The 23,654-nt window shown below is 40.9% G+C and overlaps 1 protein-coding gene across 2 annotated transcripts in view; it reads right to left on the bottom strand.

Annotated features, from left to right (window-relative positions):
* Positions 1–23,654, bottom strand: part of LOC115008240 (sodium-coupled neutral amino acid transporter 3-like) — a 31,823-nt gene extending 8,169 nt beyond the window's left edge. Inside the window, exons 1-8 of one of the 2 annotated variants that reach the window (XM_029431698.1) lie at positions 23,420–23,654; positions 9,127–9,375; positions 8,323–8,355; positions 8,032–8,125; positions 7,812–7,927; positions 4,502–4,575; positions 3,792–3,884; positions 3,534–3,615 (exon numbers count right to left, since the gene is read on the bottom strand). In XM_029431698.1, coding sequence (XP_029287558.1) covers positions 3,534–3,615; positions 3,792–3,884; positions 4,502–4,575; positions 7,812–7,927; positions 8,032–8,125; positions 8,323–8,355; positions 9,127–9,263 — 629 coding nt within the window. In that variant the 5' untranslated portion in view covers positions 9,264–9,375; positions 23,420–23,654. The remainder of the gene's footprint in view (positions 1–3,533; positions 3,616–3,791; positions 3,885–4,501; positions 4,576–7,811; positions 7,928–8,031; positions 8,126–8,322; positions 8,356–9,126; positions 9,376–23,419) is intronic. The other variant, XM_029431699.1, reaches the window with a different exon arrangement.

Genomic DNA, 23,654 nt, shown 5'->3' with positions numbered 1-23,654 from the left:
TCAATCCTGGTAAGGGTTTGCACTGCATCAGATATTGATTGAGAAGACACAGGGGAACAGTGGGTGAACAGCTAGAACATGAGGTGCACACAAATAAGGCTTATGTGGTGGAAAAAGCAGTTACTGATCGAGTTTGTTTTTTTATATCGCAGCCACTATGCTAAATTTTATTCACAACAGAACAGAAGTGAGCACAAATTAAACTGGTTGCCATGAAATCAAAGATTTAAAAGAGTGGAAAAAATAAGCCTCTTAGCTCCCTGTACCACTGGACCACTGTGGCTGGGACACAGAGGGCATGAGGGCATGTCCTCCGTATTGTTTACGGGAACATTTTTAGGGGAGGTTAATATTACATAAATTACACGTAGTAGTTTTTTAGGCTGATTCTGGTATTTGTTAGACTCTATACTATACTAAAAATGTATTAATAAAGATTTGTCCACCAGAATTATTATCCTGCAAGTGTGGAGAAGGCTTTGAAACCACATTCAGAGAACATAAAACAAAATGGCCAAATGAAAAAATTAAATACGAGTAAAATTAACTTAAAATAGACTTTTTTGATGGCTAGTGAAAAATGAATTAGAGAGGTGGGGTTGTGATGATCTCAGTATGTAAAAAGTCCCGTCTAAAGCCCTGCTGAGAACTTAATTAAAATATCACAGAGCTCTGCCACAATATGGCTCTGTGGTTTCATAACTGACTGGCTCAGCAGATAGAGAAACGTGTCCTTTCATGGTATACAGCATATACCTTTTAACATAGAATTCTTTACTTAGGATATATATGTTAACAAATGTCAAAACGTAAGATGTACTGAGTTTATAACAGACCCATAATCAATTGTTTATATCATTTCATTTATTGGTAACTCCTAGTAAAGCCCCCTGAGGCACATGTGTGATTAGTGATATTGGGCTGTATAAATAAAATTGACAGAGTTGAGTTGAAACTATCATTCAAAGTATAAACATTGTGTAAGAGGAAACATTGCGTAAAGACAGTGTCTGGCAAACTAAAAAAACACCATCATGACTGAGCGGAGGACATGAATATGAGACATTTGGAAAAACATATGACAAACAGACTCCACTGACACGACCTACCACACGTTACTGTCTCATGCACAGAAACACACCTCTGTGAGCTATTTTTAGATTGACACAGTAGGGGTGATTCATTTCTTGACTTCTATCAGGTGGCAGGCTCTCCCCACACACACACACACACACACACACACACACACACACACACACACACACACACACACACACACACACACACACACATACACACACACACACACACAAGAAGAAGAACAGGCTAATCTATCCTGTTGTTGTCCTGCCCTTTGGCCATCTGGACCAGTGTTGCAACACCTCACCAACACTGATACACACATGCACACAAGCATACAGTATTTGACCAACACATAAATGCACATATATATACATATATATATATATATATATATATATATATATATATATACACAGTACATCTGTAATTGTGGCCATGTACTAATGCCCACCACACCAATTAACTGCCTTTCTTACATGGTTACGTGCCTGTCCTTTTTCTTTTTGGTGACGGATACTCAATAGAGTATTTTAACAGAAAAACATGCAAATCTGTTTCAATGGTGTCACACGCTCCACCCACTATTAGTTTGTTTTCATTTGGTTTTACCTTGTCAGTAATTCATCAATCATTCCAGATCCTGGTTTTGGGTTCAGGTCTGTCTGTTCCAGCGAACCTTACAAATGGACTTGATTTTCGATTGAATTTTATGTCCCTATGTATTGAAAATGATTGTGTTTCCAGCTGGGAGAAGACACTGTACATTATTTACTTTCCAGAAACAGAAAGTGAAAGAAAACATGGAGGGAAAAATGCAAATCAGCTTCTGATTATGCCCCACCAGGAAATGAATGTAATAAAAAACAGATGTTGTAAATGTTTTGATGTGAATGATTGTTGTACCATTGATTGTTTTTCATCTGGATTTATATTGCTTTCTAAATAAACACTATAACCTCCTGGAAAGCAATTTTCCTTTTTTTTTTATAAAATCCAAAAATGATGATCAATAGATGCAGTCAACAAAAACTGCGTAATCTGTAATTCACTTTAACATATAATTATTAGCTCTATCATTACAGTATAATTATATTGTAATGTAGTTCTTGTAGAGCTATTGTATTATCATGCATCGGATAGTGAGGTGTCCCTGTTATTTGATCCTCCCATAGTACAGTTCACACACACACACACACACACACACACACACACACACACACACACACACACACACACACACACACGGGATGAAATGCCATTGGGACAATCTAGTCTGTCATTTTAAATAAACAGTGATTGTTGACCATTGCCTACAGCACTGCTACACAGAGAAAGCAGAGCTGACACCAGACAACAATGTGAACATGTTGTCACAGTGTGTCACTTCTATAGTGACTATATGTAGTGGGACACATCAGTGTGAAAATTTATGAGCAAGTGTGGTAGCAGAGTCTCTATTCTCCTCTATGGGTTGATGGGTTCCTGTACTTATATAATATACTTCTCTTAAACCCGAAGAGAATGTGAGGAGAGGCTCTAACTGGGGTAAGGGTGAAGATGTAAGGGGGTAACATCACACTCGAAATCCCATCCAAAGGAAGTGAGTGTTGTTTGTTTCTGAGGCCACCTGCACTGGCCAGTGATATCCCATGGTTTACGTTTTCAGCCGTGGAGTCTAGCTGTGTTTTGATGTGAGCGTTTCTCGGTGGCCGTGCTGCTCTCCTCCTCCAGGGTCACTATCACAGCTGTTCTCACGCCAGCTGTTCAGCACATCCAGAGCAGCACCAGGCCCGCCAACCGGCACAGCCTGACACAACTCCTCGGTGGAGGCTGAAATCTTACATGCTGGACGGCTGCACGAGTTACCATAAAGAGGTATTGCACTACTTTGTATATGAGCACGTTACCTTTTGACCTTCAGGAGGCATGGCAGTGTCTAGAAATGTCACACTGAACCAGGTGTGTTTAATTTCAAGTGTGTAGTAGAATAACTTTTATTTCAACCAAGGTTGCTCATGGCTTTATGGAAACTGACTTCTTTATTAAAACAACACAAGTTAGTTTGGCTGCGTTGTAATCAGAATCACCAGTTGCTCTTATGGCGTATGCCTGACGAAGCAGCTGCTCAAGGAGCGTTTGCTGTTGTGTTAAGCTACATTTGGAATTACCACCAGCTATGAGCACGGTTGTTGCTAATAATTTAGGACTGAAATCTTAAGGATTACAACTTTCAATGTTCTTTTGAGGGAAGTTAAGTTAAAAAGAAGAACTATTTGCTTTTTGACTACTTTGTTAACAATTAATTTTCTCACAAGGACAGGAAGAAATAGATTTTTACATCTACATTTAGCTACAATTCAGACATGTACAGCATGTTTCCTATGATCTTAAATCACTTGTGTTACTGCATAGTATGAAGGAAACGTTCATGTCATGCATTAACCACTCACCCTGCAGGTTTATCCAGCTTTAGAAAGGCCTGGATGACCAAAGGAAACTCATACTTGACTATGTACAGGTAACTGGACATGGCTGTGGAAAAGGAGATACAAACACACCAAAGAGTGAGTACATTAGCTCCACAGAATCCTGAACAGTACTAATCCCAAGCCTCTAGTCACAGAATAATATGAGTTTTATCCCAGAAACTTCAGAGGGAATTCAGAGTGTATGTGTAAGTGTGAGGACAGAAGGCAGTGTGACCTCACCTCCAATGTTCTGCAGCGTGATGGCAATACCTGCCGCCATCTTCCCCGGTGTCCCAAAGGCCCTGTAGCCGAGCTGCTCGTACGCACGGATACCTGAGCCACAAATACCAGACAAAAGCATTAATGTGTTAAATCCATACTAACAAGGTCTAGGACTGTAAAGAGACTGTTTTTCTAAATAAGCTCATACATGACGTAGCAGTTCGTAGATAGAGTGCACGCATTTTGATCTTTTTCTCTGACATTAGAGGTTCGGCTAATTTGCGGATAAAACCACCGCATCAGGTCGGCCGGATAAATGATGGCAATGAACAGTCCTGCAGGAGAGCGAGCTTTCCCTGTGCTGCACAGTGAAAAACCTTTCTGTCAATGTGTGCAAAACCGAAAGTGATTATTGATTTTAAGAATAGGACCACCTACACTAATGGTGTTTCTGTCCAGGTCATGGATGTTTTTTAATTACTCGGTAGACAGATTTTCTACCGCTTTTATTTAACACAGACTGCATACTGAGAAAGAAACAGGCACAGGAAAATGTAATGTTTTCTTAGGTGGAAAAAAAGACCACGGTTGCTGTGTCGAACTGTATACCGTGTATACTTTGAACGTGAACGCTTTTCATTGTACGGAACTGCGCTGGTGGCATTTGAAGCCATATGACAAGACTTTCCTTGAATCAGAAGATGCATATTATCAGGTTGCATACATACCTACAATACCAGATGACTTTAGCAGTAAGTGGATGGAATATGATGAGAGGACTGCCACCACTGTTAGAAGGACCCTGAAACAGACACGCAACAACAGACACGCACAGTATTACTGCCACTTCTTCACATCAGCGACGACACCATTTTTATCACCATTATTTAAACGTTAAATTGTTACACTACACATTAATCTGCAGGCTATTTATACAGCTGCAGCATAAATATACATTTTATAGATGCCAGTACATAGATTATGTTGGAAGAACACAGAGTCCCTGTGGCTCTGCTTTACCCTGGATTGTTACTCAAGCTTAGCCAAGGAGACCGCGCTGTCAGCCGCTCTGCCCTCTGACAGAGTAAGTACACACACACACACACACACACACACACACACACACACGCACACCAGATGGACAGTTTCAGAAGAAACGTTTCCAACGCAATGCTGAGATTGACAGAATGAGGAAAATCCTTTGTAAACATTAATCATCTCCTCATTGTTCTTCAATGGTGGAATAACCCACTGCAGTTACAACAGCAGGCTTCCCGTCCATATTCAGTAATAGAGTTGTTTTCTCAAGAGGGACTGAATTCTCCACTGACTCATATTCACCAATGTTACATGTTATTCCTCTTCATGCATTCTGCTGTAGTGATCAGCGTCTATCTTTCCTATTTAATCATTAATCATTGTTTGGTTCCTGAACCGGTCGTGAACATATGGCTGCTTGTGTGACTGAGTGTTGTGCAACATTCATTTAACATTTTAGAACTTTGGCTTCTTTATTTTTATATGTCTCAAAATGAGATATCACTGATTCAATATTGTTTTGGTATTTAAAGGATCATATTGGCACACAGGCCTATGCAAGACACTGACTTATTAATATGACAAGAGAATAACCAAGTTACAACACAAGGAGCATGTGCTATATTCATTAATGGTGTTTTATTGGCTTGTGAAGTGCACAAGTGTAATATCTGCTTTAAGGGAGACGTTTGAGAAACTAAGACTTTGTGAATGGGTCCCTGATCTACTGACTTTCCCAAAACCTGACGTTAATGTTGGCGACATAAACCTCCTCACACACACACACACACACACACACACACACACACACACACACACACACACACACACACTCTCTCTCCATTCCGCTCTCCTTTCAACTCGAGTTCAACTCTTGGCCAGTTAACAGGTTTTTGGTTGTTGTTGTTTTTTCTTTCAGACTATGTGAAAGAATGCTTGGCTGACTTGCAGTGGAGGATTTAGTCAGTCAAGTTGCAGTGGGAGGACTGAACTGCTGACAGTCAGACAGATTGACACACTTGGGTCACTGTAGCTCTGCTCACAGCTTTCCACCCCGCTGCATTCCTATCAGGGCCGGGGCCAGTGACCCGCTGAAGCCTCTGCACCCGCCAACAAAAATCTGTGTGATACATCGGACCATAAGGGAAAGTGAGACAAAGGACATTCTCAAGTAATTATCTTGCTTAAGAGCATGAGTCAAATTGTGGCTCTCGCTGTCTCACAGTCTGAACACTGCCATTTCAAACATTTATTTTGCATTTGTTTACCTCCCAGTGTTTGAGCAAACATGGTCGCCTCATTGTTCGGTCTTCTGTCCCCTTTAGGAGCAGGACCTAAGGTTACCTAAGAACCTAAGGACCTAAGAATGACGCTGCTAGGAGAGAAGATAGAATGTTTTTTTTGAGGCGATCACCAGCCTGGAGTCCAATGTGGAAAACTAAAAGCAAGAAATATTGCTCGTATCCTTGTCACTGACCCTGTCTGTATTTCTCAGTAGCTACTCTATTGTTTGATACAAGACCGTGCGGATATGCACACGAACCCACAGCCTTTCATCTCTAACAGGATGGATACACGCTCACTGTTGGATTCAGTCACGTACTATCAATTCACATGCAATTACCTGTATTTATCAGTTATGTAGTTAAACGTAGACTAATTGGCTAAAGTTCATGTCAGATCCTGTTTAAAGGTGTTAAATACTTTGTGTTCTGTGACACAGGGTTCAGCCATTCCAGACACCAGACAGCTTGAACGAGCACAGTCACACAACTCAGCTCAAAATAAGAAGCTTTCTTTAACACGAGGGAAAATCCTCCAGAAATGACTGCCTTGGAAAAAAATAAAAGCTCAAATAACCTTTAATAATATTTTAGGGTTGGAGAGCATCTAGTTTTCCACCATGGCATGTCCACTTACAACAAGCCAAGAGTTATACAAACATCTAAAGCATCGCTTCACCTCTCAAAGGGGCTCTGCATTGTCATTTTGATCCTGGGATGTTTAGTTAAACAGCAGAGCCTGAATGTTCTAAGAAACATTAAACCTTTAACCTTTCACAGAAAAACAGTTCGATCAGCCAGTTTCAACACCAGACACCTTCAAATCCAGCCATCGGGAAGATGGAAGACAGGGAGGGGGAAGTGTTGAAGTGCTTTCTGGTGAGATTACCTCGTGGAAACACCGGCCTGATTATTTTTGAGAAACATGCAGCGAACAGATCAAGCTTACAGCTGGAAGTCTCGTGAAAAAAGGGACATTTTAAATGCAGTCACACATGTAAGACCTAAAGAAATGTGTTAAGCTTTGACAGCCCATCAGTCCAATATTATAACACCACCACGTTTGAATTATATTCCACGCCAGAGCTTCATGCTTACATAAACAGCATCCAGCCACCATTAATCAAAACTATGCTCACTAGCTGAAATTATGGGGGGATATTTGAGTAATATCTAGCAGGCTGGATCTGCTCTTCAACATGGCAGGAGATTCAGGCAGAATAAGTCTGAAAAAGCATCTGCATGAAAATATAAATGATCAACCTGAAAGCTGCAGTCGCCCGTGACGTCATTATCCTGACATACAATTCTGCTACCGAGGCTTTTATGTGTTAAGCCACATGCAGTACATACACCCACTGGTTCAAGGCAGAGAACCAACCACACAGAAACAATGTGGTTATTTTCTGCATCCCTGACTGCGATTGTACTCATTTATAGAATGAGTAAATGGTTGCCAGTTCGCTATTAATCTGAGCCTTTATTTATCAAACAAATGCGCCCTGTGTCATTGGCTTATGTGTCACAACCAGGAACTGCTGCCTGGTTTAGGCAAGAGAATTACAATTAGGTGCTATTTACGTGTGACGCAGACCTCGGTTGGCAAGCGGGAAGAAAATGAGTCAGAGAACATCGGTCATTATTCAACAAGTCATTATTCCAATCTGTAATCATGGCGTTACATATTTAGTGTATCAAATTCATTTAAATATCTTACAAAAACAGGACGACCCCCGTGTTGGCCATGGCGTATGCCAGTCCCAGGATTCCACTACCCATGATCGCATTGCCCAGGTTGAAGACGGACATCCCAAAAGAGGTTTTCCCCTCAAACTATAACCGATGCAAGACAGAGGAGAAGAATAAATGTTACGTCATCAGTAAGCACACATGTATGACAGCAGTGAGAAAAGTCGATTGGCTGTGTTTGAACTTACATCTGTAAAGCGAGTGGTCTTCTTGTCGTCTAAGCCTGAGAGGAACTCCTGGTTCTCTGGGAGGTTGGCTTCTGTATTCTCAGTTCTGTGGGGACTAATGGAAATAAATACTGTCAAAGATCTTTAAGTAGCAACACAATAAACAACAACACTCAAGATTCATCACAAACTATGTAATTGTTGTTGTTTGTTTTATATCTGATTTAGAATAAGTTGCTTTTCTCTGCTCATTTCTAGCACTTAATTCAGATAGCACACTGAATTCTCTGTTCATTATCATAACATACATACCTAGCATTCTGGGCACTATTGGGTATCGTTTCACTACAAGCAGTGTAGAGAGAGGCCATCCATCACCCAACGAGAGCACAAAGTGGAAAAACAACACCCTCAGTCATAATATAATCAGGCAAATAATGCAGCAAAAGGGACCATCTGAAGACTATCATGTAAGAGCGACATTGTAATTAAACCATTAATTACTAAGGAAGTGGATACAAAAAAATATTGCTAGACAACCAGTGACATGATAATTAGGCATTTAGCTCACTCCATTATCCAGCACAAATGATCGTACAATGAGGGGGCAAGTAGGAGGGACATTTCTTGCTCAAAGGCACACCAGGCAGTTATAGGGATTGTGCTATTCTGTATCTCTCCCTAATATACTGTGAGCATTTAGGCCTTACATTTAGCTAATATCTTTGTATATTTCCTCTAACTAATTTATAAAGAATTCCAGCTAAATATTGCACATCATCTTTGCCTCTATAAGTGAGGGAAGGTCCTTCTTGTGAGTGAACCTGATCATTAGTAAAGACGTAGGTGCACCTATTTGTTCTATTAACAGCGTTTAATGTGATGTGATGCATTAGAGAAGACATGCGAGACCTTCAGTAAGTGGCATGTTAAGATGACAAGTAAAAGCCCCTGTTGAATCAAATCACATTCCTTAATTATTGGCAACAGCCCTTTAATAAAGAATGCTAATCATTTATTTCCTGTAAGAATAGATGAGGATCTGTGCACCGTAATGAATTCTAAAGGTATTCCTTATACAGGAACATAGATTGTGTTAGGTAGGATTATACTCACTTTCTACCGGCCTCTGCAGGTGGTGTTTTGGCCGACGCTGTGATCTCCTCCCCGGCTTCATGGCCTTTCCCGTTAGGAATAGCGTTCACCTCAGCCGGGGCAGTATCCATAGTATCGCCTGGTTTATCTTCACTCATATCTGCTCTGGTGCCTCGGTGTGTATGTAATAACAAATCTGTTGAAATGTGTCAATGTTTGAGGCTGTGCAAGTGTTTGAAAAGTGCTCTGAGAGTGAAGTCTTCCTGAGATCTGTGGTGGAAAAAAAAAAAAGATAAGGGCAATTAGCAAAACACCCTGAAAATTCAAAATTTAGAGATTTGGGGTTTTTCTCTTGATAGCAAGGATATACATACCTACCACAGCCATATTTAATACATGTTTGAAATTAAACAGACCACTATGAACAGTAAAGGCCCTGCATGCCCACACAGGTGATTTCACTTATCGAGGCTGATTCGACCTCTTCTTGTGGCGGTGTTAACGTGGACAGACGTTAATGGACACTCTCCTGAGAGATGTGTTGTACCTGCTATGGTGGAACAAATAACGACTTTATCTTTCTTATTGGTGCGTGGCGTTCAATGACCTCACGTAATACCCAACATGGCTATTTTATAAACAAAATGATTAAAAGGATAATTTTCCTACTTTTTCAGTTAAATAAATAATTTAAAACCCCTTTAAATTATCTGAAAAATGCATTGTCAAAAAGCTAAAAACAGGACTGTATTTCTTGACATTTTAGAGATAAATATGTAACTGTTGCTTATTACTTGGGATAATGTTCTTTCTTTTTTCTTTAATTATATTTTTTCTTTATTTATATTAGGAAGTCCAACTCAATCATAGACAGTGAGTGCATTGCCCAGTGCCCAACAATAAGAGACACGTGGAAAGATAAAGGAGGCCACCCTGAGGGCATTCAAGTGAGTCTGTATCTTCTTCCTTAAGGCCCAACAGGGATGTGACTGAACTCCAATTCACTATGAAAGCTGACAGAGAGGATGAAAAGTCTAGATGGAGTAACAACACAAAATTCCTTGCAGAAATAATGAACTGACTAAATTGCATATTGTAATAAAAAAACAAATGACGATTAATTTAGAACATGTCAAAAAAATTCTGAAAAAATTCTGTGTCATTATTTTATGAAACCCTGATACAGTCAATTTTAATGGATGAAAAAATGACGAGCGCTCAGTGACAGTAAAGCTAATAAACATTTTCACTTGTAACCTAAAGCAAAAATACAAACTCCGACTATGTTAGTCAAAATATAGAGTTGACAATAAAAGGATGTTTTGGCAAAATCCATGAATAATTGACACATCAACTGACAGGTCTACGCTCAGAGGAAACAGAGCTTCCAGTAACTGTGACACACTGGGCTTTGCGTCAGGCCTCTATTTCCTTGGTATCCTGTTGTGGTGTCTTAGGTGACCAGCTGGCTTCTGGGGCCCAGAAAGGCCCCCGTGACATGTATCTTCTGGATGCAGTTGACCAAAGGCCCCTATCTGGCCGGCCCTGAATGATCTCCTTTACTCTGCCGCAGCAGTGGAGGCTTTAATGGAGAGCCCGTTGGGGGCCATAAAGGAGGAACAAACACAAATGGTTGAACCCCGAGCATTCAGATAAAAGGAGAAGAACCAGCTAGGACCAGCTACAAACCAGTTTTGGCTGGCTTTTGTGCCTCCATTTTTCTGCTTGTCACTTTTCTCTTGGTTTCCTCTTTTATTGAGCAGGGTTCAACAATACTCAGGGTTTTCTGTACTACCATTCCTGGCAAGCACTCAGCTGTCCTTTTTCCCTCAGGCTTCTTCCGCCTCGCATCCTGGCCTTAAATGTAGCTTTGTATAATATTATTTTAACACATCAAACGCAGTGTGAGGTGAATAAACCTTGGTGTTCGTCTAGCAGTCCTCTGAACCGGTCTTACCAACCACGTTGCTGTGAGCGCCACTGCACAGCCAGGCCTCTCGGTGTCTCTGGCTAAAGCCGGGCAACGTGGTTGGGCAGCAAAGCACAGTGCACAATAGCACATGTTGTGCGGTTTCCTGGGAACGGGTTGGAGAACAGTGGTACTATTGTGCCAGGCATCATTATACTGCTGGGGCCCCCTTGGCTGTAGTTCGCCAGACCACTCGACAGGCTGAAAAGGTATTTCACTGGGTTCTGGTTGAAAAGATGCCACCTTGGATTCAGCAAATGCCAGTATCCTGTATGCATGCACAGTTGTAGCAGAGTTGCTGACGGTAGCAATGGCATCTCGTGGGACAAATCACCGCACAGAACCACACTGCCACTCAGATAGTCTACAAATCACAAGGAGGTTGGGGGGAGCCATTCAAGTACAATACACGATGGGCTGTCCGGCTACAACGGTGCCTCTTCAATGGCCTCAAGCAGTGAAGCTTGAAACAGCAAGACCTGATTGGACAGAGTTGTGGCTCCGACAATTAATATATTCAATAACAAAGGCAATACATGACATGCTTGGAAGTATTTGAGTGAAGAGCCCGTTATTTTTAGAAAGCTAGTCCTCCAAGTTTGAAGCAAATGAATGTGAGAAGAAGTTAGCTGAAATGCTGTGGGGAAAAGCTCCTTTAAAAGTAGGACAAGGTTTTGGCAGCAGAAATACTAACTCTGATATCATGTATTATTTGCTAAATAAAGATATTTGTACCAACATAATACAGATTCAGTTGAGGATGTGGATAAGGATCTAATATTTAGCATAGACTTACATGTTTTTGCTCTACATAGATTCAAAATATAATATAAATAATATATCAAATCTTACTACCACTATCTCGTGGTGACAAGCCACCACGTATTATTATTATTATTCTTATTATAACCAAGAAAATGGAGGGAAATGAGAACGAGCACAAAGACAATTGAGTTCAGCCCTACAGGCTTGAACACCAGTTACCAAAGCACCATTGTGGTGTGAAACAGAGGAAGACTTGTGTGTCCATGAAGAAATACTCAGCAAAACTGAAATGCCCTCAGTTACAGATTAAATAATTCCAATAAACCACATTCCTTAAAAGCAGAAGAGAAGTTTAACAAAGCTTTATAACAAAACAATAAAACAATAGCTGTAGAGGAGAAAAGAAAAGAAGAATAACAAAAGAAGGACCGGATGAAATATAGATTATCATTAGGAATCCAATGTTTCCCCAATTCTATCCAAACATCCGAATGAGCAAGAGTTAATGCCACATTGTGATGCTCTTGGTGGGAGTAAATGAGTCTTTTCACATCAACAGCAGAGGCTATGTTTATTCAAGCCTTCATCCAAAACATCACCTCAGTGTGCCAAAACGCAGCGAGTGCATGCGCCTCAGTTCGCAGGCTCCGACGTAAGCAACTCTTCTGAGAGACGTCATAGCACAAGGAGGCAAATGAAGCCAGGAAGTTCCACTGATTGCTATTCCTTAAGTGATACCTGAACCAAATAACACAGTGCATGCTGATTCATCCCCACTTATTGCTACGCATGTGCGCAGTTGTAGTTCATTCTGTGAATAACTAAGTGTGTCTTTAAGTGTGTGTGTGTGTGTGTGTGTGTGTACAGTTTATGCAATGAGTAATCTCAAAGTGTAATACTGCCTCTGACACTACTTGATGACATTCTTATAGTACTCTGGCCGCATAAGCTTTCTTAATTAAGTCTCCACTGTATTTTTCAGAGACTCTTAATCTGCTTAAAGTGCATGTGGACAATCATTGACTGTTTTTCACTCTTTTTTATGAGCTAAAGTGTTTTAAATGCCACCAAGACGCCTGAATAACCTTTGCTGCGTATGTAATTCCCTTAAAGTCATCTACAGCATCATCACCTCTATGCAGGTCATTTGAAACACAGCTGACCTACAGTATCTCACCACAGCAATTCTGAAAATTAGAAATGAAAATGAAAACTCACTTTTTATGGCACTATAGCATCTAAAGCTAATTTCTCATCCTCCATTTCTGTCTATGAACAGGAAAATATTTTCTGTAGATTAAGAGATTACACATGCCCACAATGTCACGGATGATGCAGCTAATAGATCTATTAGAGAACATTTAATTGTATACAGTGAGCTGAAACTTTGGACCTGTGACAGAGTACATCAGATTAGGGCCCCATCTCGCTCAAGTAGGAAATCAGGATCAAACCACTCAGGTCACTCCATACACTCTTGCTCCTGTATAAAAATAGCTGCAGAGGAGTGAATACCCTCACTGTAACTCCAACGTCATGTCACACTTGAAGCTGTGTGTCCTGCATGTGCCAAATGAGCACTGCAGCTGCCTGAACTAAGCAGTAAACTCCCAGCAAATGCATCCAACAACCATCTGCCCGTATTCTGGTTCTTCACACAAGGGTGAACATGCATATAAATACACATGAAGACAAACACACACACACAAAGACATATGCAGTGTAATTTACAGGAAAACAGCATGCTGTGGTTGGATGAATGAACCATTCCAAACGGCAACGGGCAGAAAAACAAGCAATTAATATTAACAAAATGTGTAGCTGAGTCCAATTACATTTGCTGTTGAGCCGAGATGTTTGCAATATGCAAGATCTTCTGTGTTCCTATGACACAAAAGTATAGGCATCAAACTATGTATTATATACTGTATATGCAGCTAAAATCACTGCAGAGCCATGTTTTGTTCCTACCTGCAGCAGCAAAGCGTTTTTGCCGATTATTACTCTTCTTCTCGACAGCAAAGACGATTCAGGCTCAAGGGTAGTGTAGTATCTAAAGCCATTCGTCATACCAAACAGATAGAAATTTAACAGACAGTTGCAATTATCTAAACTGTTGGCAGAAATATAAACCTTAAGGCCCTGTCACACATATCCGTATGACAGAAACGTATGCCGGCGCATAAGAAATACCGGCAATAGGTTGATATAAATGAAGGGTAAGTTGTGATCGTTTGAAGGACGCAGACGATACGCCGAACACGCCAGACATACGGTCCTGTCACACAGCTCCGTATGGCAGAAACAGTGCCGGCGTATATGAAAATTTGCTAAAAATGTGTCAGAGTCCAAATACGTCCAACTTTTCCACAGCGGTGTTGTAGCTGACGTATACATAACGAATACATAACCAATTATTATACGTATGTCAAACATTGATAGCGTATCACTTACCTATTTAAAACGTATCAGAGCGTCTGGCCAACGGAGCTGGAAAAGTGCCATCTGGTTCACGTCATGCTGATGCTGGAGAACGGCTAACATGCTGAACGCTAGCTGTACTGTAGAAACACGTTTAATAAGTTACTCCGTCGTCAGACATCATCTTAACATAGGGTAGGAATAGGTTATCCACTCGTTATCAATAAACTGGCTGTAGGGTTCACCGTCAGCTGACGTAGCCTATATCTAACGTACCTCTAACGTAGTCACGTAGGTATTCACTATATTTACGTAGGTAAGTATTTACGTAGGTAAATATTCACCTACGTATTTTGTATAAGTAAGTGATGAGTTATCAATAGGTTAGACATGCGTATCTGTATATGTTCATTTTTCCGATCCGATGAAATGTTGGACGTATTTGGACTCTGACAAATTTTTTCGGCATACGTCTCTGTCATACGGATATGTGTGACAGGGCCTTTAGGTATGGCTAAAAGATTCAGGAGGAATATTGATGACGTAGTATAAGGCTCTGTAGACCCACACAGGTGTTTTCAATCATTCTTGCTAATTAGAGCTCTGCTCAGGTGGGCACATTTGTAAATGAAGTGAGGTTACTGGACTTATACTATGAGAATGATACAAGTGGGAGCTCCCCGCTGGCCTAGGGATTTAATGCACCAACCATGCAACAAATGACCATGAACCAGGCGAGGATCTTGTTGCACGTCGTTCCCCATCTATTTTCCTATCATCCCTCTACTGTTCAATTTCTAAGGAAGGCATGAAAAGTGCAAAAAGACAATCCAAGTAAATAGTCTAGTATCTCTATTGAATAGCTTTGAGAGTTTTACTTGACTGTAGAAAAGGTACATTTTTCAGAACATTCACCACAAACTGTGGAGAATTATATGGGAACTGTGTTTGAGTCTCTCATTAGAAACTACTTGCCTTATGGGCCTCTGTATCCTCTGTTGTGCTGCCATCTCTCTCTCAGCTGCAGGCCCTGGATACCACTGTGATTAGCCAGCATGGAGAATAGGAGATTAATTTCTGACTAAGAGATTTGTATGACAGTTTCTGAGATGCTCCTCATCTTCAGGGTTCCTATAAGCTACTGGGAGATACACACATCAGAGACTGTAAAAGGATGCAGGATGTGGTCTCTGCTTGGCAGTGCATTTAAATATCCAGTATCATGTGGAAGGTATTATCTACCAGCAAGTCAAGTGTTTCAGACAGAGCCTCTTATCAGGATTATTCTGAATGTTCAAAGCAGGGGAATACAAATTGCAATAATTTGCCCTCAATTCTCCTTTTATGATTTGGTAAACTGCATTTCCTTATAACGGGGTGATGCTGATGTGTGTAAGTAGTGTATGGAATGGTTAATTGCATGCCACACTGTCTGGCTTCAGGCACACACATCACCACACATAATCTAAAACATGTCCTTGGTGGGTGGGGATTATATAATATTTAGTGGAATTGGTATGACAGCTTTATGTCCTTAAAGTACGTTGGTGACATTTGTTCCATCAATGGTTGCTCACTATTTTTTGCCAACCATTTATTTGGTTTCCTGTGTCCACACCCTGCTTTAATGAAAAGGGCTGTTTGTGGCTTTTTTATTTTCTTTTTTAAAATGTTGGTACAAGTTAAAGCAGAAAAACAACTATCAACCTGTTTGGTCACCACATTGAGGCTCCACCTCTCAACTAATGCAATTATTTTACTGGGATTTTTCTTAGCTATTTGTGTGCCTCTGCTGTCATTGCAGTCTATGCTGCTTTGACCTTCAACAACCCCACTGCAACCCGTGTCAACAGTTCTGATTGGCTGATATTTATAGAGCTCTTTCCCTTCACATCTAACTAATAGACAGGATCAAAATAAAGCTTCAGTGTTCACGCTAACTTTCTGTCTTTCTGTCTTATTTAACTATGATTAGCTGACAGCGTTGTTCCACCCGCACTTAATTACTCAAGTTGAAAAATCACACTGATGTTCGGTTTAATCAGATGGAGCAATTTCATCAAAAAGTTGGTGAAACAGGGAACAGAACCAGCTTCAGTAGCTATTAAATTACATCATAAATTACGAGTTCTGCAAAGGCCTCAAAGACATGGGTAAGAGCCGTGTTCAGGTCTCAGTGTTGTACCCTGAACCTGATCCAATACCCAAAGCTACGTATATTTTACTATATTTCATCCACTTGCCAGGCTAATGCGAGGAGGGAAAGATACAGTGCCTTGTATTAGCTACACCCTGTATCTTTCCCACTTCCCAAAGTGCATTGTGTATCAACTTTCACGGCGGACGCAGAGGATTAGCACATAAGAGAGAAAGACAGGAATGTGCTGTACATTTGGAAATAACCAAACGCAAACCTTTAGTTTTACACAACAAAATGGTTTTGTTGTGACCTATTGAGTTCGGGACACTTACAAAACTCCAAGACCATTTTCCTCATTACCTCCTCTTTAAGACTGCATTTGTTGATTTTGGGTAGTTACTTGTTTGGTCACTGAATTTTGTGTATTTCCTCTGTGTGACTCAAAGAGGTCTACTGTTTTGTCTCCTGGCCTGAATGCTTTGCGTCAGCTTGAAGATGACAGGTGTCTGCAGTACAACGTGGGGCTGGACCCAGGAAAGAGTGAGGCATGAGGCAGTGTGGATCGTCTTTAGTGTGTCCTGACACGCCTGTGTGGGAGCACCAGCCTGGTGACTCACTGAAAATGTGATTTATTTATAGAATCACACAACATTTTCCGTCACTTTGGCTCAACTCGGACACCGGACACCCCACAGACAAGAATGGGACAGTAGAGCAACAATGTAATGTGCACATAGGAGTCCAGAGACTTCTTTAAAACAGTGCAGGCAGGACAGGTGACGGGCAAACAGCTGGGGATGAGGATATGAGTTCTATGAGATAAAACAAAAGGGGAGAGGTAAGATGCAGGGCTTAAGTAGTCAATACGATGTTAAGAGCAAGATTTACATATATTAAAGTGCGGGGAGCTGAGCCTTGCTTAAATTTGCGCTTGGATTGTAATCCAATGTCTCAATGTGCATAATGTGCAATGTGCATACTGTCTTATCAAAAGAGTTGCATTGCTATAGTGCATTAGCCAAGTTAAAGTCCCACAAAAACAAAACTTGCCATCTTCTATTAATTGTTTTTAGCTATTAAATAGTAAAACATAATCTTCATTTATTATTACTGCCATTTTTCTTTATTTATACACGTATTGATTTGTTTATGTAGTATTTAAGTCAGTGCAGTTCTTTTGGAGATATTTATATTTAAAACTGGTTGTTGCAAATTGCGTGAAGGTTATCAAATCCAGCAGAATCTGTAATCAAGCAGACTATTTGCACAATTCTCCATTAAACGCATCTGCATTTGCCTGACATGAAGGCAGCTCCAGGCTGCCGTGCATGTTTGACGCGTAGTATAACACACACATTTCTGCAGGTGCAGAATGCAGCTATAATTAGGCGCTGAAAGCAAAGTCAATTTATGTCACTTGTTGATTTAAGTTGGGTTTTGTGGTCGGATCTAAGAGAAAACCAAAAAGCAGAGTAGTGTGTCCAAACAGAAAGAGAAACAGCCAATCAAAATTGAGAAATGCTAAATAGGGAAAATCATTTAACGTATCAGCGATGTGGATACACATACTGTTTACAGCGGGGATGCCGTATGCCATGCTGCTCTTGAGTTGAAGAGATAAGATTCTGTAAAGTCGCACATCTGTTTCAACAACATACTGTGAATGTAGGACAAATTATGCACTTGATTTGAATGTGATCTCAGCCTTTTGTCTCCCTGGCTCACAAGCTGCCATCATCACCTCTGTGCAGAACACAATAGCACTGTGCTATGATGCTCAATATTCAAAACTACACCTTTTATAACATATTTTACATACACTACAAAGTGTTTTATTACAAGACGCCAGATTGTGTGATTATCCCACAATGCGACATCATGGTGGTAGAGTGAACAGTCAGAGTCAGGAAGGTGTAAACTTAAAGTTACTAGTTATTAGACAGACAGGAGGCATTTATGGGATGGATCTTTTTAAAAAGAAACATGTATTTACCCATGCCACATGTGCGCCATTCATTTTATCTGAGGGAATACAGTGAGGGTGATAACAACTGGCCTGGATAGTAACACAATGCTGGCATGGCAATGCCAACTGAAATGTGGCCTGTTCCCAGACTGCTGTTAAACACAGCACTGAGAGCGAATGCCAGTAAACTCGCTGCTAGATTAAGAAGCTTGCAAGTCACGGTGAGAGCAAAACACGATTTGCACACTATTCAAAACAAGATGTATGAAAAATATCTGACAAACAACTCATCACACAATGCTGCTGACACACCGCAAGTTCAGCTGGATTTTCTGGATGAATATAGCACATTCAGTTTGAAACTAATGGAGATGGGGACCAGAGGGTCATTGGTAAACACAAATATCTTGGCTGAGAAAGAACAAACCGAACCACCTAGTGGCAGATATTAAGGCCAATACTGATAGGGACATTTGAGAGTTTTAAAAATGTGGTAATAATACATAGACTGGTATTCATTTGCTTTACACAACTTATACTTAAACAGTTTTAATAAGGTTACCGTAAATGTGTTTTTTATTTTCTTTGTGACCAAGACATATAAAACAAAGACAGATAAATATATTTCTCACTACTCTCAGCTAGACAAACTAAAATGGTGACTGTTTAAAACATATTTTTGGCATTTCTGTACTTCAATTACTTGACATTTATCAGTTAAATATACACGATACCAATGTCTGCAAAGAGCTAACATCAGCCGATATATACACAGCCTGGTGGGTGCATCACTTCATCCGCCTCTCTTCTTACCCTGATGCGCCCGTCACTCTGGAACAGGGTACATCTGGACTCATCAGACCACATGACCTTCTTCCATTGCTCCAGAGTCCAATCTTTATGCTCCCGAGCAAATTGAACCCTTTTTTTGTCGATTAGCCTCACTGATCAGTGGTCTTCTTATGGCTACACAGCTGTTTAGTCCCAATCCCTTGAGTTCCCTTCCCATTGTGCGTGTGGAAATATTCTTACTTTCACTATTAAACATAGCCGTGAGTTCTACTGTTGATTTCTTACGATATGATTCCACCAAACGTTTAAGTGATCTCCGATCACCATCATTCAAGAGTTATTTCCGACCACATTTCTTCCTCGAAGATGATGGTTCACCGCTATCCTTCCAGGTTTTAATAATGCGTTGGACAGTTCTTAACCCGTGCTTTTGGTATCAATTTAGCTTTGCTGTGGAGAACCTATGAGTGTTTGGAACATACTGAACCCACACATCAAAGTATTCCTTTAAACGTTGTGTAAAAGAGAAAACTGGTTTTCACTAGTTAGTTGGGTCACACGATGAAGCAAAAGCCCCCCCGCTCATGTTTGGTCTCAATGTCAGGTTAATAATGCAAATCCATTAAAATCCATCATCCATGCTGTTTAATAACACCAACAATGCAAGTTATACTAGTTTAAAAGACCTCACAATGTTCCTAACTCTGGATTTTGGACAAATATGTAAGATCTAGCTTTGAGAAGTCCCTGTTATAGGGTTGCAACTAACGATTTCTTTCATTATCAATTTATCTGTAACAATTCATTTTCTTGATTCATCAATTGGTCTCCAAAACATCAGAAAACATTGGAAAATGCCCATCGCATCATCAAATGTCTTATTATGTTCAATTAACCCCAAATCGATTAATCGGCTTAATTGATATAAAAGCATATGACTTTTTTCTCCTTCAGATAGTCAGCTGTGGTGAGGAAACCGTATGCCAGTTGTACATTAGTTTGAACAATAGGGCCGGATTCAATCAGCTAACCAGCCTTCCATCCAGACGGTCCTGGGTCAACACCACACTGTTCAATGCCAGCTCTGTCCTCTCTCAATCATGCGCCCTAAAACAAAATACCATCCTCTCCTGGCATCTGCCACTCGTCTCCCTCCTGTTTCCTCCTCATCACATGGGAGGAGAGCAAAAGAAAGGGAGTACATCGTGGGTGCGAATGCATTCATTGAGCTGGAAGTACAACTCACACAGTGTTTGACCACCGTGGTGGATGTTGCACTGCTGACTCTGTCACATGCTGCAGCACCATGGACGTCCAAATCCCAATCATAGAACTCCTGAGCACAGCGGGCACCCACTCTAAGCAGATCAATGTAAAGCTTAAGTATCAAATCCCTCATAGAACTAAGAATTGTGCCGAGTACAATAAGCCAACGATGGATAATGAGCAGAAATTCAGCTCTAGCTGAGACTCAGAAGATTGTATTGAGACTTTGGGGAGTGTAAGATGACCAAATGCTAAGACTTAACACTTTCTGTCCTTCTGAAGTGTCTTTGCCAATTTAATCAAGCCCAACAAGAACCAGGACACACTCACACCAACCGACCCTTTACTCTGACTTCCTCAGGAGGAGGACAAATGAAAGAAATGCCCTATGGCAGTGGTTCCCAACCTCGGTGTGGACAATAAAATGTTTTGCTTTTCTCCACTGTTAGTCGGGCATAATCAATCAATCAAGAAAAACAATTTATTTTCAATTGAACGTCTCACAGCTCATAGACACGGACACTTTGAGGATCCATTGCAATATTGGGATTAATATGGTATTACCATGCACGCAGTCCCACTTTGATAAAACAGTGCAAGCTCATTTTTCAGCCAGTATGAAGTTTCAATTACATTAGGCAGTTGTTCACATAAGACATGGATGTGTGACTCTGCACAATCTACTGCTGATTACTGGGCAGCATAGGGTGGAGGGTATAATAACTTTCTCTCTACTTAGGATAAATGCTAGCCTATTTGTTCAATGAGCTCTACGTGGTGTGACCTTAGGGCCTAGACTTTGTATCCCATCCCTTTCAGTTTCTCTAAAACACAAAGCAGATCATCTGTGAAACTGACTAAATAAAAATGTAATCTGTGCACATACAACATTGGCTTTTTGTAACAAGTGGGAGGATAGAGTTAAGAAAATACTTCTGTTTGCTTCTATCAAATCCCTGGTAAACCTCAAGTCCAGACAGAAGCTCGTGGCCTTTCATAGATTAATACAACAACAAAGTCACAGCGAGGCGTTCCTTTCTTCTTACAGTGAACTACATGGCACTCCAATACTGAACAACCCCTTCGTGTTTTCTTTTCATTCCTGCAACGGTAAACCAATACTGCTGCAGGATATTTCAAATAGACACAGAGCTTTGATCAAATCAAATAGGAACTTAGTGAGTATCTTTGTCCATGTCTCATCGAATACTGAAGAAAAGTAGAGGCCGCAGAATGAGTCATGAACATTTCACATCCACTATACTGAGATTGAAAGAGAAGAACAAATACTAAGGAGGCTACTGATTGCTTATTTTCTGCTGGCCATAACCACTATAGTAGTTGTGAATGAGGGCTGTGACCATTGTTGCATAGCGCTCCTCACTCTTTTCTTGTCGGTCGATACATTTTGTTATCAACCTGCGAGGCGATGATATTTGTGTCAAAATATATTCTCAATCTCAATTCTAATATTCAACGGTGTATACGCATGCATGTGCATGATCACACACATGTACACTGATACAGTCTGAAACACACAAATCCAGACGGTAATCACACACCAGATCAAAAGCTCAGCACGCCTCAATGCCGAGGCTGGATCAGTCTGTTCACAATGTGATTTCATTTTGTGATGGGGTTTGGAGAGAGGCAGCACTCGGGCCCACGACAAGCCAGAGAGAGGACACAGTCAATAGTAATAGCAGAGGCCAAGCAGGCCAGACATGAGCTCTCGCCAGCACCAGACTGTCAAGTCTAGCAGTCACAGTCTCACCTGCTGCCCACAAGCCCTTGAGATGACTCATCGTGGAGGAGTGAATCAGTTGCAGGTGACTCCAGAAAACATGCTGCTGTTAAGAGTTTTATCCAGTCTATGGGATGTTTTGCACCTAGCTGGATAAATAAATACAAGTACTAAATGTCATTATATGCATGCATTCTGCCTTTATCAGAAATCTGTTTTACAACATGCAGTTCTTAAATCATACCAAAGTAATGCGTGAGTGCTTAAAAGCAGCCAATAACATCAGATATAGCTACTGTAGATATATATTTATATATCTGTATATGATTTGAAGGCTGCTTTGGCACCTTCCTAGTTAGACTTGGCATCCCACCAAAAGCCTGAGTATGTCCGTCAGACAAGGGCAAGATTACCAAACATGAGGATCAGATGGCACCTGTAGCTGAGCTGTGACGTGCTGTGGATGCTACGCTGGCATGAGTAAAAAATATAACAGGCAGCCCAAAAAATGAAGCTTTAAAATGTGCAATGCAATGCATTTGCAAGAGCTTAGCATTGTAGCAACTCCCCTAAATGCCTCAAACGTGCATTACTGAAACAATGTCACTATAGTCCTAAATGCCACACATGCAGTGAAAATGTTTGCAGAGCACACAGTGGTCCTCTGAAAAAGATGAAAGTCCTACTAAGAAGCAGGGTCGTGGATGAGCTTCCAGTATGTACCTCCCTTAGTGTGATCTCACTAAGCTACTCTACTTGATCATGGTAGTGAGAGGGAATCACTGAGATGACTGTTTTAATCAGAGGTTGCACTCTAAGCAGAGTAAACATGTATTCAGTTGTGTACCAAATCATCCTAGCAGATTGTAAAATAAGCCCCAAGGAAGAAAGCCCTTACAAAAGGGGTCTGTGTCGTCCAAATGGTAGCACTGAATCTCAACAGACAAATGAAGAGCAAGTGCAGCACGGTGGGTAATGTTACCTCTTTCTATGGCTGGTTATTTGCCAGAATGAAAAATCCTAAACAACGTTATCTCAACCTTACTTTTACTCCCGTTTAGTAAATGTCACAAGCGGATTTAGCAAGCAGGCAGATGCTACACATACACGCACAAGCAGCGTCGTTTCGTTTTTATTTTAATATTTAGGTCCCCATATCTGCAAAAGAAAACATGTTCGTTGATAAGTTGTATTACGTCGTAGGTGCTACACGTCAACGTTCAAACGCACAGCAGCCTTTCAGTGCCTTACCAGAGAAGTACCAGTGTCCTCCTCCAACTCCAAATATCTCCACACAGCTCTTGCCTCCTCTCGGTGCTCGGCTCTGCCTCGAACCGTGGCGTGTCTTCTTGCCTCTGTCCACTACGTCCGTCCGCCTTCCCTCCAAACTGCGTTAACGTAATGCGTTTCTCACTAAATTGTTCTCGTAATCGTCTCAAAAGTGGGATGTGAAGAGTGCCCGGGTTCCGCCTACCGCACGCACAGC

This window comes from Cottoperca gobio, chromosome 5, assembly GCF_900634415.1.
Source record: "Cottoperca gobio chromosome 5, fCotGob3.1, whole genome shotgun sequence".
Classification (NCBI taxonomy): domain Eukaryota; kingdom Metazoa; phylum Chordata; class Actinopteri; order Perciformes; family Bovichtidae; genus Cottoperca; species Cottoperca gobio.
Note: the sequence above shows the minus strand (reverse complement) of the source record. Positions and strands in the feature narration are given on the sequence as shown.